The following is an 18,037-nucleotide window of genomic DNA, read 5'->3' as shown; positions in this document are numbered from 1 at the left end:
ATCAAACGGGTCAAGAGGCGCGACCTAGTAGGGCCGCAGCACAGGGTTCTCGAGAACTATGGAGGGAACTCTTGGCTAAGGGTCATATTACATGATACAGTGTATCATTTTCTGCCGGCCCCGAAACTGTGGGAAATATTTTCTCCCAGAGCAGTTGCGCTCTCTACTTTTATCATAGTTATCCCTGGTTAAAGGCAGAGGAAAATTGAGACCGTTGTTAATTGTTCAAGCGGTTTTAATAACCCAGAAATGACGTTCTCTTTAATAATTCTTGTTATTGATAAATTAAATGCTACTGCATTTAACCCCCGTGGACAACTATACTTTGTAAATACATGTAATTATGTGGTATTTTCCACTGACCTAAACTGCGTCTGCGCGTTAGGTGACATGGCAAGCTGGGAAAGATTCTCCTGTTAAGGCAGATGTGGAATTAAGATATTTACACAGTTAAAGGGAATATTTGGTCTAACTTTAGTTTAAGTAAAACTAAGATTAATTTGTTAGATTTGCCCTGTACATATCATGATGTAATTTAACTGTATTTAGTACTGTAATTAAATAAAAGTTGGCAACCCACAATTCGATGAAGAGTTGGGGCTTGCCGCGTTCACTCACTCTGCTCCTAGCTCTCGTGGAGTTAGCACGGTTGTATATACACACCATAAGGACGCTTGCTTGCTCAAGCAACTATACCAAGCAGCCTCATCGTCATCGGTTAACGATCACTCCCTCTTCACTAGCTAAGTAACCTTTACGAATTGGCCAATTCAAGGGGGGATTAGCTATGGGATAGAAGAGAAATAGTTATTGTAGGTGAGTTAAGTTCAAGTTACGTTTCGCCTAATTCTATGAGACTTGTTTGATTTACTTAGACAACTTTAGGGAAGAGTAACGACCTAAGAGTTGTTTACCAGAAAATTCTTGCATAGCGGTGTCCCGGCAGGGATACCGACTTGGATACATTAAACAATTTTCACATTTTGGTGCCCAGAAAGAGGGCCTCGATTTGTTTAACAGAACTAGTAAACATTTTTCACATAGGGTGTGTATGGGCAAGTGATTTTCTCTAATACATTCTTCGCTGAAAGTGATTGCAAATTCTGCACTGTATACTTTCTTTATACCTCAGGATATTTAGTCTTGTCTGGTGGGATGTGTATGATTTCGTCATAGTTTTTTCCGTCCTTTTCATTTCTTGCTAGATCGCGATTTTTGGTCTTTTAAGCCTTCTTCAGAAGCCTTCGTAGATAGATGTTTATTCCTCCATAACTGAGGTGGAAATGGAAATGTGCTGAGCAGGAGAGGTGGGCACTATTTAATCCGTGTCCTGGATAGAACACCTGTGTGTACTCCATCCAGAATGGTTGTTATAATTGGGGTTTGGCCCGCCGTAAGCTTAGGAAGACTTGGAGATCCTCTGCTTGTATACTGAGTTAGAGTTAATTCTTTGATATACAGTGCTTCTAGGGGAGGCATCTTACATCTTCACGTATAATTAAAATTTCTGTATTGTCTTCCAATATTTTCCTTGTAAGGGCAAAATGTTCCTGTTTAAGTTGTTTTTTAGATGCTCCAGTTGTAAGGTTGTAACTCAGGCGTCGAGACAATTTCATAGTCGTCATGCCCACTTAGGCAGATGGGAAGGCTTTGCAGTTCCCTCGTTGACAAGTAAACCTGTATACAGCATGTGATCTCTGAAGTATGTCTCTCTCCTGGCAGGGGCTTTTGCTTAGTAGCAGGTAACTGGTCTTTGTAATCTTGTTGTATATCACAAGGTTAAATCTCTTTTCTGGGTTCAGTGGCTTCACATTTCACTTAACTGTTTGTTTCATAGTTCTTTCTTCTTCCTTGTAGGCTGTTGAAAAATTTGCTCTGTAGGAAAGGTTGATGCCATCCTCCTTATGGTTTCAGTCGTTATTGTTGTTGTACCAGTTATTGATGATTTTCCAAGTTCGTCGGTTGATGACCGTGTTAGAGAAGCCATTGTTGATAAATAGTTGTATAGAGCATTCGATTTCTTTGTGTACTTGTTGGAAAGAGCTGCAGTGAGTGCACTTCAGATGTAACATCTATGGTTGAGACCTTATATCTCTGTGGGCACTCACTACCACCATGTAGGTAGTGGCCAGGGTTCGTAGCTTTCATGTAAACATCCGTGTTGAAGGAGTCTTCATCTTGCTTCACGACAACATCGAGAAATGCCATCGTTCCATCAACGCTATTTTCTATGGTGAAAGTAAGGCCGGAAATCTCTTCCAGGCAGTGTCTAAGGTGTTCAGTGTGATCTTCGCTCTTAATCGTAATAAAAATATTGTTGATATATCTGCATTAGATGTCTGGTTTCTCTGTCTTGCTGGACACTTCCTCCTCAATGTGTCCCATGCAAAAGTTTGCTAGCTGCATTCACACGGTGGAACCCATGGCTACACCGTCTATCTGGTGGTATTTATTTCCTCAGGGACAGCTGAATGGAGCTTCCTTAGTATAGCACTAGAGCAGGCCACATAGGCCTGATTCGGGGATATTAAGATTAGAAGTGGAGTCGTCATGGTATAAACAACAAAGGATGTATCCGATGGTACAATCAACAGGGATATTTGTAAATAACAACTCCACGTCTAATGATGCAATACTTCCTCTTGCTTTGTTTAACTTCAGGATATCCAGGAATTCTGATGCTGAATTTAGGCTGTAGGTAACAGGGACATAGGGGAGTCAGGATGGTACTTAACTTCTTGGTGAGGCTGTAAGTTGGTGTAGGGATTTGAGAAATTATTGGTCTGAGCTTATTGCCAGGCTTATGCATTTTTAACCCGTCACATCCCGACCGATTTTCCACCACTGACTCCCCCCAATCCCGACCAATTTTGGAAAAGCTTTTTTTTTTTGCTCAAACCTCCGCTTTTGGTGAGAAACATCGAAAATTCATAGAGAAATCGCTCGACTGAGGTTTAAAATACTCGATACAACTAGCAGTACTCCTTACCTTAATGGGTTTTCTATCAGGCTGGCTCCAAAGAAAACGAGTTTTATGGGAGGGTAACTATTCCACACCACTCATAAATGGTATTTATTTATTTATTTGGTACGAATTTATATGTAGTACAAGAGTATAGTGGTTTTCACACAGTAATATAGTCAGTATAAGTATTGTTTCACTCACTAACACATCATCATACCTGACCTTTTTCGGCAACATTACCTGATCATCATTTCTGACTGTTTCTTCCTCTAATGCTATGGAAACTTTGTCCTCCACATTGTCATCGAATGGGGAATCACTCTGGCCCTGAATGTCTTTATTGACCAGGTCATTGATAACAGGTGATTTGCTGAGACAATGGCGTGTGGGGGGGGAGGTCATGTGAGGTAAGGCATTGTCCCTGCCTGGCATCTTGTAGAGGAAGGTGTCCCGTGTATACGTATCAAAAATCAAGAGCGAAAATTGAAAATTGCGCAACTTATGAACCTTGCAATTGCGGGATGTACTGCTACGTCGATGGAACTAGCTGTGACAAAACGTTGAACATGCCCATACGTCAACGGGACGCCTCGGGTTAAACAGCCATAGGAATAACTCATTCCATATTCACCAGAAAACTTGCTAAATTTAATGCTGTTGCTGGAGGCATTATTGGTATCAGTCAGTTTGTTGACTTTCCTTTTGAGTGCTTCTTTCGGATCTTTTGTCACTTTAGAGAATTTCATCTCGTCACGGAGGATGACATCGATTTTCTAAAGGCATTCGGCTCTGCCAATGAGGAAATAGGCAGCAGCATTGTCTGTTCTATTGATGGTAACATATGGACCCGCTTGTAACTGCTTAGCTGCTTCAGTGTCTTTCTTCTGTTATTCTAATGTTGAAGCTCCCTTAAGATTTTGAAGCCTCAGTGATAATTTCTTGCGTGAAGGTAGGTTCCACAATAACATCACACTTTTCTGCTAAGCTTTCCATGTCATCCAAAAGTTTTTCACAGTCTACTGTGTATGTGTGTGTGTGTGTGTGTGTGTGTGTGTGTGTTCGGAATTTCTCTGGTTTGGACATTATATGGCAGTTGAGTCCCAAGTTGAGTGGCTCGTCTCGATCGGGAGCGAGTGTCTTGTTTGTTACGTCAATGTAGTCATTAATCAGTACCAAATGAGCTATGACTGGGGGAGGTACTGTGCTGTTTGGCCCTTTAAATTTCCACTCTTACCCCCGTCCCGGCCGTGCAACATATTTCAGTATACCAGTAGTGCTTGTGTAGTGTTTAGGCACTGTTGTGATTAGACTTGGTGCTTGCAACAGGAAATATGGTGTTTGTGAAGCACTTGTGGTCATTATCAGCCGTTGGCCCAAAGAAGATTGTGCTACTGTTCTTATCAACTACACTGCCTCTATCCTGCACCAAATGTGAGTATTCAACTATAAAAAATAGTGACAGTGAATCACGTGAACCAAAGAATTGGTGAAATACATGCAGTAGCTTAGTAGAAGGCAGGAAACTGCCCTACAATCACAACATGGCGTGGGCACACAGTAGTTTTTTTGCATTTTTCTCGAAAACTGTGAGGCTTAGTATTACCGTTTGGTCTCAAATGAAAGCCAATGAAATTCTGCATAGGATGATAAAACAAAAACTTAACAGTGGCAAGAAAAGTTTTTCGCTAAAGCTACCCGCATAAAAAAATCTGTTGTCTGTCAGAAATGGGTTTTACTTTTTCACTTATTACTTGAACACCATACCTCGTATCAAACTGGGACCTCCGGCAAATAAAATTCTCTTTCCAGTAATTGTATAACATGTAGAGACTGATTAGTAAACATTCGACTTATGATGTTGGGAAGTGAGATGTATGTTTCTGAATGTTTATTCCTGTAACATACGGTTAGTGTGTTTTGTGTGTGTGTGTGTGTGTGTGTGTGTGTGTGTGTGTGTGTGTGTGTGTGTGTGTGTGTGTATGTGTGTGTGATTTTGCTTATCGTGTAGAACAAACATCAATGAAGAGGAATATGTGGGTTTTGTGGCAAAATAAACATGTTTGGGTGGTTAAAATAAGCCAAGAATACACTTTTTTGGAGTGCGCGGCAGGCGGAGGGGGGGATGGGAGAAAAGCTGATTCGTCATGGCACAGAAATCTTACTAACTTCTAACTTATTTTGGTTTCACTTAATGATCAAGTTTCGATGTTGAACCATCATGTCCTGGAATGCTCCATCAATGGTTGTCCTCAAGGCTGCATCTGTATCTGCATTAAATTATTTTTCTCTTCTTCATTAGCATATTTGGGTCTGAGTTCATTGATTGTATTTTGGAGTTCTTTTATCCTCTTATTCATGTAATTCCTCCTCTCTTCCTCCCTGGGTCTCCGGCGTCTTCTGTTGTGGCTGACTACCCCATCACTAATGATATTAATGGTATATATAGGGAGGAGATTTTCCCTAATACATACCTTGTTGAAGGTGATTGCAAGTTCTGTATTTTATACTTTCTTCAGCATATTTTCTTTACACCTCAGGAGTGCCTTAGTCTCGTCGGGTAGGTTGTTTGATTTCGCCGTAGTTTGTTTCGTCCATTTCATTTTTCCCAAGATCGCAATTTCGGGTCCCTTAACCCTTCTTCAGTAGCCTTGGTAGATAGATATTTTTTGCTCTGTGACTGAGGTGAGAATGTGCTAAGCAGGTGGGGTGGAAGGTATTTAATCCGTGTCCTGGATTGGACACCTGTGTGTACTCGATCCTGATTGGTTGCTATAACTGAGGTATGGCCCGCCGTAAGCTTAGGAGGACTTGGAGATTTCCACCTGTATATTGAGTTGGGGGTTTGATTTTTTTATTCGTCCATTATTTTCCTTGTTAGGGCAATTTCGCGTTCCTGTTTCAGATGGTTTTTATGTGCTCCACCTGTAAGGTGGTAACTCAAGAGTCGAGACAAGTTTTTGGTCACCAACCCACATAGGCAAAGGAGGAGGGGAGGGGGGGTTTCGTACTTCCCTTGTTGACAAGTAAACATGTATACAACATGTGTCCTCGGAGTATGTCTCTCTCCTGGAGGGGGCTGTCCCTTAGTAGTTCCCTTTTTGACAAGTAAACATGTATACAACATGTGTCCTCTGGAGTATGTCTCTCTCCTGGAGGGGGCTGTCCCTTAGTAGTAGAAGACCAGTATTATTACTCTTGTAGTATTTTACCAGGTAAAGTCTCTTAGCTTCACATTTCGCTTCACTATATATTTTACAATTCTTCCTTCTTTGTAGGCTGTTCAGAAGTTGGCTGTGTACAGTAGAAACGGTTGATGGTATCCTCCTTTTGGTTTCTGCCGTTATTCTTGTTGCACCGTCTCTCTCTCTCTCTCTCTCTCTCTCTCTCTCTCTCTCTCTCTCCGTACTATATATATATATATATATATATATATATATATATATATATGTTGCAATGGTTTGGGCATATGGAGAGAATGGATAATGAGCGATTGGTGAAAAAGATAACTAGATCTGATGTGAGAGGTGTAAGACTGAGAGGAAGACCACGAATAGGATGGATGGACAGTGTGAAGAGAGCGCTGGATGCGAGAGGGATGTCTGTTGAGCATGGAAGAGTGGCTGTGCATGACAGAAATAAATGGAGAGAAATTGTGAATGAATAAGTGATGACGCAGCCCTGAGGGGATATTCTCCCGCATTTGGTCTGATCAGCTAGTCAGGTCAGGTGCGGGTAAGGGGATGGGTCTGTTATGATGTGGCAGGGGTAAACCAGTTCTGCTGTCGGGCCCTGCTGTGGATGTCACTGCTTGCATTGCGCAGTTGACCCTTGTGCCGTGTGATGCGGTGAGGATCTGTCCGTTCTCCCCTTTGGGGCTAAGATGCGAATGAATGTGTTTGAATGGATGAGTAAATGGAGAGTGAGTCGTCCTGTCTCGGCTACCTCCCTTTCCTTGGGGGAAGCAGCCTAGGTATATATATATATATATATATATATATATATATATATATATATATATATATATATATATATATATATATATATATATTATTTCTACTGTAATATCATGATTCAGTATGCTGCATGTGCATTTCTGAAATGCTGTATATATATACTCATGTTTACTTACTTGTTTATACACTCATTTAGTTTTGACTCCCGTCTACCACGAATCTAGACCATAAGATAAATGTGTGCAGTATTTGTTTTTATATTTTTGTTCTTTACTTATAAGTAAACTACATTTATTCCTTTACTTTTGGCCAGTTGAGGAACAGTCACGTACTGTACATGTGATCTTACTTATATTCTACATATCTCTCTCTCTCTCTCTCTCTCTCTTCACACACACACACACACACACACACACATATATATATATATATATATATATATATATATATATATATATATATATATATATATATATATATATATATATATATGTATATATATACATATATATATATATATATATATATATATATATATATATATATATATATATATATATATATATATATATATATATATATATATATATATAGATAGATAGATATAGATATAGATATATATAATTATCTGCCTTTAAGACAAAATAAAAGATATTGATGTTGATTTATGTGTTTGGTTGTTTTATTATCTCAGTGCCTGTGTCTGTCTGTATTTAATCGTTACCGATCTGGCCAGAAGCCATTTCATTTTTCTGTCATTCTAGCCCAGATTTCTTGCATGCATGTGCACCATAAGTTATGTACGGGTGATTTTGTTTTATTCTAGGTATATGCGATATTGATTTTATTCTATGCATATATTATTATTTGTTGACTGATATAATCTCTGGAAGCTATTGAAGCTAGGAAAGTAACAAGGATTCCATTTGGTTGGGTAAATTATGTGAAGAGCACATGACAAAGGTTTTGCATTTATTTATTTTATTTTTTTTGCTGACCATTGATGGAATGACTACCTGACAGGTGCATGCGGAGACCAAACATATAAAAAAAAAAAAGGTGCAGGTGGTTAGGCCTGCATGACTGTACCGGGAGTCTTGGGCTTAAATAATACATGAAAAAGTCTCTGGTTACTTTCAGGGGAATGCTCTTAATATTCTCATTGTGTCTTTTCATATTTCTGGGTTTTACCTGATCCCATCCTTACGCCATGAACACATTAGCAGCAGCATGGAGTTCCGCAGCATTGTAACCTGCACAAGAAACCACACTGGCAACTGGCAGGAGCAGGCAAGATCTTAAGCCCAATCTGGTGCGCGCGAGAAGAGCTGATAAATTTTCTTGCTTAAGATCGAGAAAGCAGTCACGTAAAATGGATACTTAGCAGTTTATAGATAATATTTTGAATGCAAACTTTTTTAGACATTCTTTCTTAAAAACAATTAACAGTGGAATTAATATAATGCACTGGAGGAGAGCTGAAGGAGAAGCTGGGCGTCTGGTACAGATAATCAACCACACTAGGCTATCCTTGTTCCCTCCTGCTTACGCTAGCACTCCCAGTGTGGTTGTGGCCTAGTGGTAAAATATTTACATGATGCGATGATGATTTTGGTGGTGGTTTTCTTTTTACTAATTAATTTTGTCTTCTTACCCCACGAATAATAGAAGGAATATAATGATGGTGATGATGATGAAGAGGAGGATTTTTTCTTTTCCTTGTAGCCAGTCTTATCCATCCCATGAATAGCAGGGGTATGGGGTAGGATGATGATGATGGTGATAATGATTATGATTTTATTATATCCTTCCACAGAAGGTTGGAGTATCAAAACTGTTTTAGGATAAGTAATCGATAACCTAATATCCTTGTATGTCGGACATGGATCTATACGTATTAGTGTTATATATTCTCTTTCTCTCACTCCTTAAACCTTCATCTCTCTCTCTCTCTCCCTCTCTCTCTCTCTCTCTCTCTCTCTGCAATCAAGTTTAAAACTTTGCCCTTGTATTTTATTTTATTCCTTCCCTGTTTTTTTCCTGTACTCCGGCTTGATTTATAGTCTCTGTTCTACCTTCGCTCCATTTCCATAATTCTGCTTCTTCTATACCTACGTCCCACGGCTCCTTTCATGCCCATCATTCGTATTTGCTCATATCTTGCTGTCTCCCTTCCTCTTTGCCCATACTCCACCCATCCTCCCTCCTCGTCCGTGTCCCTTCGTCTGTCTTCTTCCCTTCTCTCTCCTTTTCTCCATTTTCTCTTCTTTTCCATTCTACTTTACAGTTTGTCTTCCTTTTACCCTACACTCTGTTTGACCCTTGCTCTTCCCTGCTCTTCCACTCTTATTCTACCCCCTCCCTTTCCTTTCCTTTTCTTCTCATCGTATCACTGTTTTCTGCCTTATTCTTATCTTTATTCTTCTTACCAATCTCCATTCTATCGTTAATCCCTTATACTGTATATCCTTCTTTCCTGTTTTATACTAACTTCCTTAACCTTCCTCACCCCCTTGACTCTCTCGTACCTTTATTATTTCCCTGTATTTCAGACTTTCTCCCTGTTTGATCGTTGCTCCTGTCCTGTCTCACCTTGTTTTATCCTCGGGCCTCTTATATTACTTCTTTCTCTCTCTTCTCTCCTCATCAATTTCTTCTACCCTTTGTTTTTTAACTATCTTTATCCTCATACTATCCCTATCCTACTCTCCTCCTCATTTCCTTCTTATCTTTTCCCTTGCCTTCCACTGTCGTTTTGCCTTCTCTTTATTCTGTTCCTATCCTTCCCTAGTCTTCCAACTTAAACTCTTCTTTTTCTCCTCTTCTTCCACTTCTATCGTTGCCCACTTATTTTTGCCTTCTGCCCTCTGCTTTCGTCTCATCTCTATCTCTTTCTTCCCTCCCCTTACCGTTTCTCCATCTAATCCTGAATCTCTCCCCTATGACTTCCCATAAGCAGGAGGGGGGGCGGTGATCCCCGGGCCAAACGAGGTGTACGTAGAGGCTGGTTCACGCCTGTTACTCACATGTTGGGTACAGGCGCCACCGCGCCCACCTGGGCCCATCACCTGGCTGCACGACTCCACACCAGTACACGCGACAGGCGACAGGTAGGTGTAATCCCGTGCCTTGGACCTGTGCATAAAGTTTTTACATATTTGATTATCAGAGCGTCCGTAGACGCTATGCAGAGACGGCTTCAACACACCCATTGCCTTTAACAAACAATACGAGTATGGTTTGTAACTCCCAGACACGCATGTTTAAATCTGTATTACAGTCAAGCATTAATCTTCGAGGTAACTGTACTAGTAACAAACGCTAAAGAAAACAGTATTAAAATGCTAAAGAAAACAGTATTAAAATGCTAAAACAAAATACGTTAAAACCCCGTATTCTTCTTCTCTTTGTGTTCCTTCGTTGGGCCTAACTCTAAAATGCATTACCAATCACTTATTTCCTTTTTCTTCCCCACAAAATAGGTTTCAGTATTCACTGGGTATGATCTGTGATATCTGATAATGGCCACAAAAGCTCAGGGGTGATACGTCGAGAATAGGTAAACTTTTACGCCTTTGATCTGATTTCCAACTAAACTTGGCGGAAGCATTGAGGATCAGCAATGGAAGTGATTCACCTCTGAGAAGAGTCGGCCCAAGGTTAAAGTCAGAGGATAGGGCTAAAGTTTTCATCCTTTAGCTTAAAAGATTTTCATATGATTTGAACCTTTTTTGCTAAAGTTTATAAGGTCAGCCACAGATGAATGATTGTTTTAAGAATAGGGCGAAGGTTAAGGACACGGTAAAGGGTCAACGTAAACACTTCTGAGTTAACTTTGACCAAACATAAGTGAGGAGTTAAGGGTCATGCATGGATGGAGCGTTTGCAGTTCGAGAACAATCTCTCAAACGTCAAGGCCGTACAGCCCGGGCAAAAGTCAAGTTCTGCATCGACTGTAAGACGCAGGTGTTGTGATTTGACTCTTCACGTCAGTGTGCCGCAGACTTTGGCCCAAAACCGGGGAAGGTATTGGATTCCTAAGGGTTGACAGGTCATGAAGAAATATCTCAAAAGTTGCATTATATGTAGGAGGATTGAACAACGACCATATGACTATCCAGGACCATCTGCCTTACCAAGGAATAGGGTAAATGTAAGTCGGCCCTTCAAAGTAAGTGGAGTTGATTACACAGGGGCGGTGGCTCAATCGGTAGAAAGGTGGCCTGCAGTCCTACCGGACCCAGTTTCAAATCCCGGCTGGGGCAGGGAACAGTTTAAGGATTTGAATTTCATGAAATCAGACTTTACTGATCTACCAAAAGACCCGCTGACATGTCGAATATCCCCGCTAATATCAATACACCAGTCCTGTATGAGACAGCCGTAGCATGTATTCAATATGGACGGTGGGTGTTAGCATCGAAGTGGTGACATACTGAGGTGTATGGTATGTAGGAGGACTGCTGGGCCTTGGGAGCAGACTGTGAAGCCTATGCCCAGAGCTGGATACATAAAAAAGAAAAAAAAACTGCTATGGGTGAGGGAACTCCCCATAAGGTGTATATATGTTTGTTTACTTGCACCTACACAAGGGCAGTTCATCTAGAAATGGCAGAAGATTCAAGTTCAGAGACATTCCTGAATGTATTTAGAAGATTTGCAGCTACAGTAGAAGGTCTTGTCCTTTAATAAGCGACAATGGGACCAATTTCGTTGGAGCAGCACCTCTACTTTTAAATATAATGAATGACCCAAAGGTTAAGATAGTGCTGAAAATCCGAAATTGTACCTGGCAGTTCATAGCTCCAGAGCACCATGGCAAAATGGATTTATCGAAAGAATGATTGGTATTGTGAAGAACTGTCTCAGGAAAACCTTACACAGAACTAACATCAACAGAGAGGAGTTGAGAACAGTGATAACTGAAATTGAGGCTAGGATTAATGATAGACCTTTAACCTATCTGGATGATACTAGCGTTTCGACTGAGGCACTGACGCCGGCTCATATGTTATTTGGCAGAAAGCTTCATCTGGTGCCTTGTGTGGATATCCAGGAGAAAACAGTGAATTAGGACAACATCTGCGTGAGGGATATCAACATCTGAAAAGTGTATTGGACATCTGGAATAGAAATTGGAGCGAAGAATATCGTTTGAGCCTCCAAGAAAGATATTATGGGGCTCTGGCTATCAGCAACAACTCTTAAACACAGATGTGGTCTTAGTAAAAACTGAACAACCAAGATCCCGGTGGTCATGAGCAAAAGTGATTCAGAGGGGATGCTGAGACTTGAATAAAATTATATGTAGGGGACATACCAATATAAAAACTATTGATAAACTGGTGCCCTCTTAGGTCCCGGCTACCCCAGATACAGTCGATGGTGGAGAGCAATTGGGTCAAGATGCACGACCTAGAAGGGCTGCAACACATGGTTCTCGAGACCTATGGAAAGAGTTAAGTTTATTAATAATAATTCTTTTTATTAATAAACAAAATGCTACTGCATTTAACTTTTGTGGACACCAATATTGTAAATGCATGTAAATAGTTAGGAATTTTCCATTGACTTTACTACACATGCATGGTGGGTAAGACGTGCCTTCACGCAAAAAACTGATGAGGTTTAAAACATATTTACATAGATAAAGGGAATATTTGGCTTTAGTTTCATTAAAACTATGAGTAAATTAAGTTAGATTTACTTTGTATATTTCATGAAGTAATTTAACTGTATTTAGCCTTGTAATTAATAAACAGTTAGCATCTCTTGAATCCTATGAGGAAGAAGAGACTCGCCATGTTTACACTCTGTTTCTGAAGCCTGTTCAAGTTGCATGTTGTATAATATGCACCTGAGGATGCTTGGAAGTCCCAGGCAACTGACTGAAACATCAGGCCCATTTTCATTTCTTGCTCCAACTCTGTCTATCTAAGTAACCTTTATGATATGTCCAAATATGGGGGGAACTGGCAAGGAGATAAGGAGGATTATTACTGGGGAGTTAGAATATTAATTATACCTTAATCTCCTAAGAGACCTAAGTAAATTTACTATTGGTCGTGTTTAGACTAACACTCATCGGATGAAGGAAGTGTCTAAAAATTTCTGACAACATCTTTGACTTTCGGCCAATTAAAAACTATTCATGAAATGCACGCACGGCGGGGTGAACCTGACACCACCACCCCAGGAAAAGAGTGTGAGGAGGTGATATCCACCCCACTAGGAGACAAAGAAGGGGCTAATTTACCTGACCCAACGTTCTGGCATCAACAACATATGTGCTTCGTGACTCGGTGCCCCTCTTCCATGCAGCCAGACCACCCGGCAGTGTACAGGGAAAGTACACTACTCTCCAACAGAGGGAATGCTCACCAGAATCAGGGTGGGACTTCCAAAGACAAGCTCCCAAGCACACCCTCGGACGCTGAGTCCTTTGGATTGGCGTCCTACTTGACTGAGGACTCAGGAGGAGCCTCTAGGGTTGCTATCCCCCTACCTCGACAGACAGAGGGCACGCTCCACCAGAGCTGTGGCGAAAGCCGAGAGAGTACGCCTGGCCTCTTCCTCCCAATGTTGCAGGTACAGAACCTTCCCCGATGGAAGGAGGGCACACTTCACTGAAGCTGTGTCAAAAGGCACGAGAGTACATCCGACCTCATCCTCCCGTCATCCCAGGGACACGTGTCTCCTTCCCGACGAATGGAGGCATGCTCCACTGGAGCTGTTGCGAAAGCGAAGAGAGTACGCCCGACCTCTTCCTCCCTATGTCTCAGGGGCAGGAGACTCTAGCCCTACAGCAGGAGCTCAGACTCTGCCGGAGCTGCGACGACCACAGGGACAGCCCAATGGGAGCCTGCTCCCCGTCGCCAGTAATGGCAGTGTCCGGGAGAGGCTCTCCCGACCTCTCCCGTGTCCCTGACTCTCGTAGGAGCGCAGGGAGTGCCCGACGGGGCTGTGTGACGGAGGGGGCCACCTCTGGCTCAATCAGCCACCCCTGTGGTAGAGTGAGGTGCCCCTCCCATCGTCTCTCTCCCCGTACAGGCTCCCCACCTGAGTCCGGACCCAGTGAGGCATCCCCGAGGCCTGGTGTCCAGTCCCTCAAGCCCCGCCCTCCCCCGGTGCTGATGGGTTCTGCCAGGACCAGAGGCCGCAGCCCACCCCTAATGGCCTCCCTCTGCCACCGAGGCCACAGCCCCCAGAGTCAGCGAGCCACTCCAGGTGTCCACTGTGGCAGCAAGGCTTCTCCTGGAGTAGGTGGCTGCAGTTCCTCCCTGTCAGCCGCCCCTGACGGGCATGAAACCAACCCCGCTCGGACACCGCCTTCCTCCCGGCTGATCTTAGGCCTGGGCCTCCCTTGGTCTCTCCCCCAGACCCCGACAGTGACGAAGGGCCGACGACGTGCTGCACATCTACTGGCCTTTTCGGCCCTCTGCCCAGAGAACCCTGTCTCCCGTAGGGCCGACGCAGCTGGAGAGCCGCCCCACACAGTGTCCCGTTCCTCTCGGACTACTGGCCACTCCATGGGCCACCCTTTCCTGTGCAGCTCCCCGGACGGCCCACCTCCCAATCCTGGCTGCCACCTGGAGCTCCTGACGAAGGCCCCTTCACCGGTGGGCCGTGTTCTCTCTGACTGAAATGTGAGTAACAGATCTCATGACTTTCCACTCCCCCAGTGTAATGATCCTGACCCCGAGTGAACCAACCAGTGTGATGTTGTCCCCCCTCCCCCGGAGTGTCTCCCCAGTGCCTCTCCTCCCCCGTGCGTCCCTCTACCCTCCCCTTAGTGTCCCCCCCTGGTGAACCAAGTACCTGTGACTTACAAGCGGAGTACCTCACCCCATCCACGGGCTGGTTTCCCCTGGACAGTGTCACTCGCAGAAAACAACAACATCCCAGTACATCCTTGTTCAGTGCTGTCCCCCTTCCCTTCTCTACCCCTGGCCCCCGTCCCCACGGAAAACAGTCCCTCCCTATCCTCACTAAAACCTCCCCCCTCCCCCCTTAGGTGTGATATACTGTATACTCTCGTCCTGTGTGACGCGGCCTAGTCTAAGTCTAGCTAGGCTTTCCGTCTATGTCACACGGATATATTATATTAGCTAGGACCTCGTCTATGTCCTGCGAACCCTTAGGCTTAAGGACCTGAGTAAACGAGTTGTCTCTGTGGATATACTGGATAGTGTTGTTTGTGAATATGCCGATGGTGATATGCTCGATATATTTGTGATAAAACCTATGACATTGTGTGTATGTCAGTTAGACTCCAGGAAAGTGTAAACCCATATACGAGACATATGTGCTGAACTAGGAGGACAGTGATTGTCATAATCATCGGTGCAAGTTGTTGTGTAATCTCAGCTTTGGCTATAGCATTGTGTGTGTAACCGCTCTCTGATAGTGTAATAATGATGGTCATAAACATCACTGCAAGTCGCTGTTTAATGTCAGCTTTGGCTATAGCACTGTGTTTGTAATCGCTCTCTGATATTGTAACAGTGATTGTTATAAACATCGGTGTAAGTTATTGTGTATTCTCAGCTTTGGCTATAGCACTGTGTGTGTAATTGTTCTCTGATAATATAGCAGTGTATCTTTTGACCTGTGGTGTTTGTGTTTTTCCTTCCTTGTTGATACTGACCCGGTCAGGAACAAAGAACCCAGCGCTGCACCGTGTCTGGACCCTAGAAGTCGGGGCACAGAATACGCTGCATAACAATACATTTTATTTTAGCAACAGTCGTGACCTTTACTCATTTTTAGCATGGCTAGGATGAGGAATGTACTGTAATGGTATTTAATGGTTTTAGATTTACTGTATTATATATATATATATATATATATATATATATATATATATATATATATATATATATATATATATATATATATATTTAATGGTTTTAGATTTACTGTAATATATATATATTCTAATAATACACATGAGCACACCAAAAAAAAAATTACATGACATACTCAGCGCATGCTAATCCGTCTGTACCATCTCCAATAACTTGATAAAAAAAAAAAAAAAAAAGAGCACACAAATACTGTACTTAGTCCTTCTTATAAACCGTCATAATTTACAGTCTATATTGGCGTTCTAGCCTCAGAAATTTAAGAGAACTTTTTATGTTAAAGAATTATTCTTACTCACATTTCCGATTGCCAGTTTCCTGCAGTTTTCTCCCCTTACCTGACAAAGTCAGAGGAGGGTATTGTTATCACTGGTGTCCGTCCGTTGAGTTGGGTGGCTGGGCGTAGAGATTTTCGTTACCAGAGCGATTTTCAGAAAGTATTTACTAGAGTCAAGAAAATTCACATGGCTATGTGTGTTATAGTGAACTGGTGCCTTTTCATAGGTAGAATGCTGTCTTTAGTAGTTTTTTTTTTTTTTTTTTTTTTTAATAAGTACAAAAAAATTCCTCAGAACTTTCGATGCGACCTGCTATCTCTGTGTTATACAGAGGGGAGCGGGGAGGGATAAGGCCGTTATGTGCTTGGTTAGATGTGCAGGGTGGGGGGTATGTGCTTGGTCAGAAGGAGGGTTGCAACAGCGTAGCGTTGATAATAATGATGGTGGTGGTAGTGATGGTGGTTGTGGTGGTGATGATGATGATGATGATGGTAGCAATGATGGTGGTGGTGGTGGTGATGATGATATTGATGATGATTATGGTAGTTATGATGGTGACGTTGGTGGTGGTGGTAGTGATGATGAAGGTGGTGGTTGTGGTGATGATGGTGGTGGTTGTGATAGTGATGATAGTGGAGGTTTTCCATTCACACTTCCTAGTTCATATCACTGATTTTATTAAGTTTTAACATATCTGTGTTATACAGGAGGGGGAGGGGGGTCCTTTTACGCTTGGTTAGGTGTGCAAGGGTGTGTGGGGGTATGTCCTTGGTCAGTGAAAGGTTCCAACAGAGTTGTTTTGCCTTTGGTCTTTACCGGTCTGTAAAAAGTAACGAGATATAGACACCAGTCGTGCCTTATAATGAGGACTATGTACATTCATTCACTATTAATGACCTTTAAGACTTACCAATAAGTACATGTGGAAAGTCTCACACTCATATCAATCAAATATTTATGATTCTGTATAGTGCTACTTCTTTGCTGTTTATTTTCTTCTGTATACTGTCGTACATTATCACTCATACTGGCGATTTATCATTTACTATTCCTATGGTTTTGTTGAGCATAATTGTATTATCTTGCTTATTAGATACCTCATCTGTTTATAAAAGACATCAGTGTTGTGGAATATTAATAATATAATTGTCATATGAAATTACTTAGGCTATCCTTGGGTTTTGTTGAAAGCAGATCAAAGATAAATAAATTACTGTACATGATGTATGAAATATTGAAATTAGAGTTAAAATGTAAGGATACAATGAATCCTTTTATTTAATTTCAATTTTTTTTTACTCAATGCGACCAAGACATGAACTTGAAACCCCTTTCACTGAGACCCAACAACCTTTCAACATGCCGCATTCGTTTACTATATATACTTTGGTATTAATGAGCACTTTCCACATGCTGAGATTGTCACAATTAGGAACTGTGTGATGGTAGAGTGAATGACAGGTCGACGGGAGGTGGAGATCAGTGAAGACTGTTTAAATGAAGTTCAAATATTCAAATACTCCATTCCCAAGCCTGGTATCGAAGTCGCAGCTTCGGGTGCATTATGATAGTACAGGTTTGATAATGCACTATGTTTGAAAAAACCGATACATTATATTAAAAGAGTGGTGGTGTTGATTTATGACTTTGTGTCTAGTCAACCGTTTAAGCATAAGGGAAATTAGCCAGAAATCAATGTAGCCTTACCTGGTCATTCCGCCAACTGTAGACTGTAGCACCAGTCGAGCAGGGCAGTACTCCCAAGGTGGATGGAAAGCTGATGACGGAGAGCTGGAGCTCCCGTTTCATCAGCCCTCGGGACTAGTTCCTGACCATCTAACTTTGCTGAACTTTTTTAGTGTTCCAGTAACACAGAGAGTACTGCCAGCATGCTCTCCAATACAAGTTTCTCTAATTGTCAACACCAAACTACATGCACATTACACACTACACTTCATATTCAAAATTCAATCAAAA

General features: G+C 42.0%; 1 protein-coding gene across 1 annotated transcript in view; it reads left to right on the top strand.

Annotated features, from left to right (window-relative positions):
- LOC145414437 (protein CEPU-1-like) overlaps positions 1–18,037 on the top strand; it is a 508,144-nt gene that overhangs the window by 364,641 nt on the left and 125,466 nt on the right. Inside the window, exon 5 of the mRNA XM_080283989.1 lies at positions 9,878–10,028. Within this exon, the coding sequence (XP_080140115.1) occupies positions 9,878–10,028 (151 nt within the window). The remainder of the gene's footprint in view (positions 1–9,877; positions 10,029–18,037) is intronic.

The sequence above is a fragment of the Coenobita brevimanus genome, chromosome 99 (genome assembly GCF_032717465.1).
Source record: "Coenobita brevimanus isolate Jiangsu-jjx chromosome 99, ASM3271746v2, whole genome shotgun sequence".
NCBI classification, from domain to species: Eukaryota; Metazoa; Arthropoda; class Malacostraca; order Decapoda; family Coenobitidae; genus Coenobita; species Coenobita brevimanus.
The sequence above is the reverse complement of the archived record's forward strand: the minus strand, read 5'-3'. Positions and strand labels throughout refer to the sequence as shown.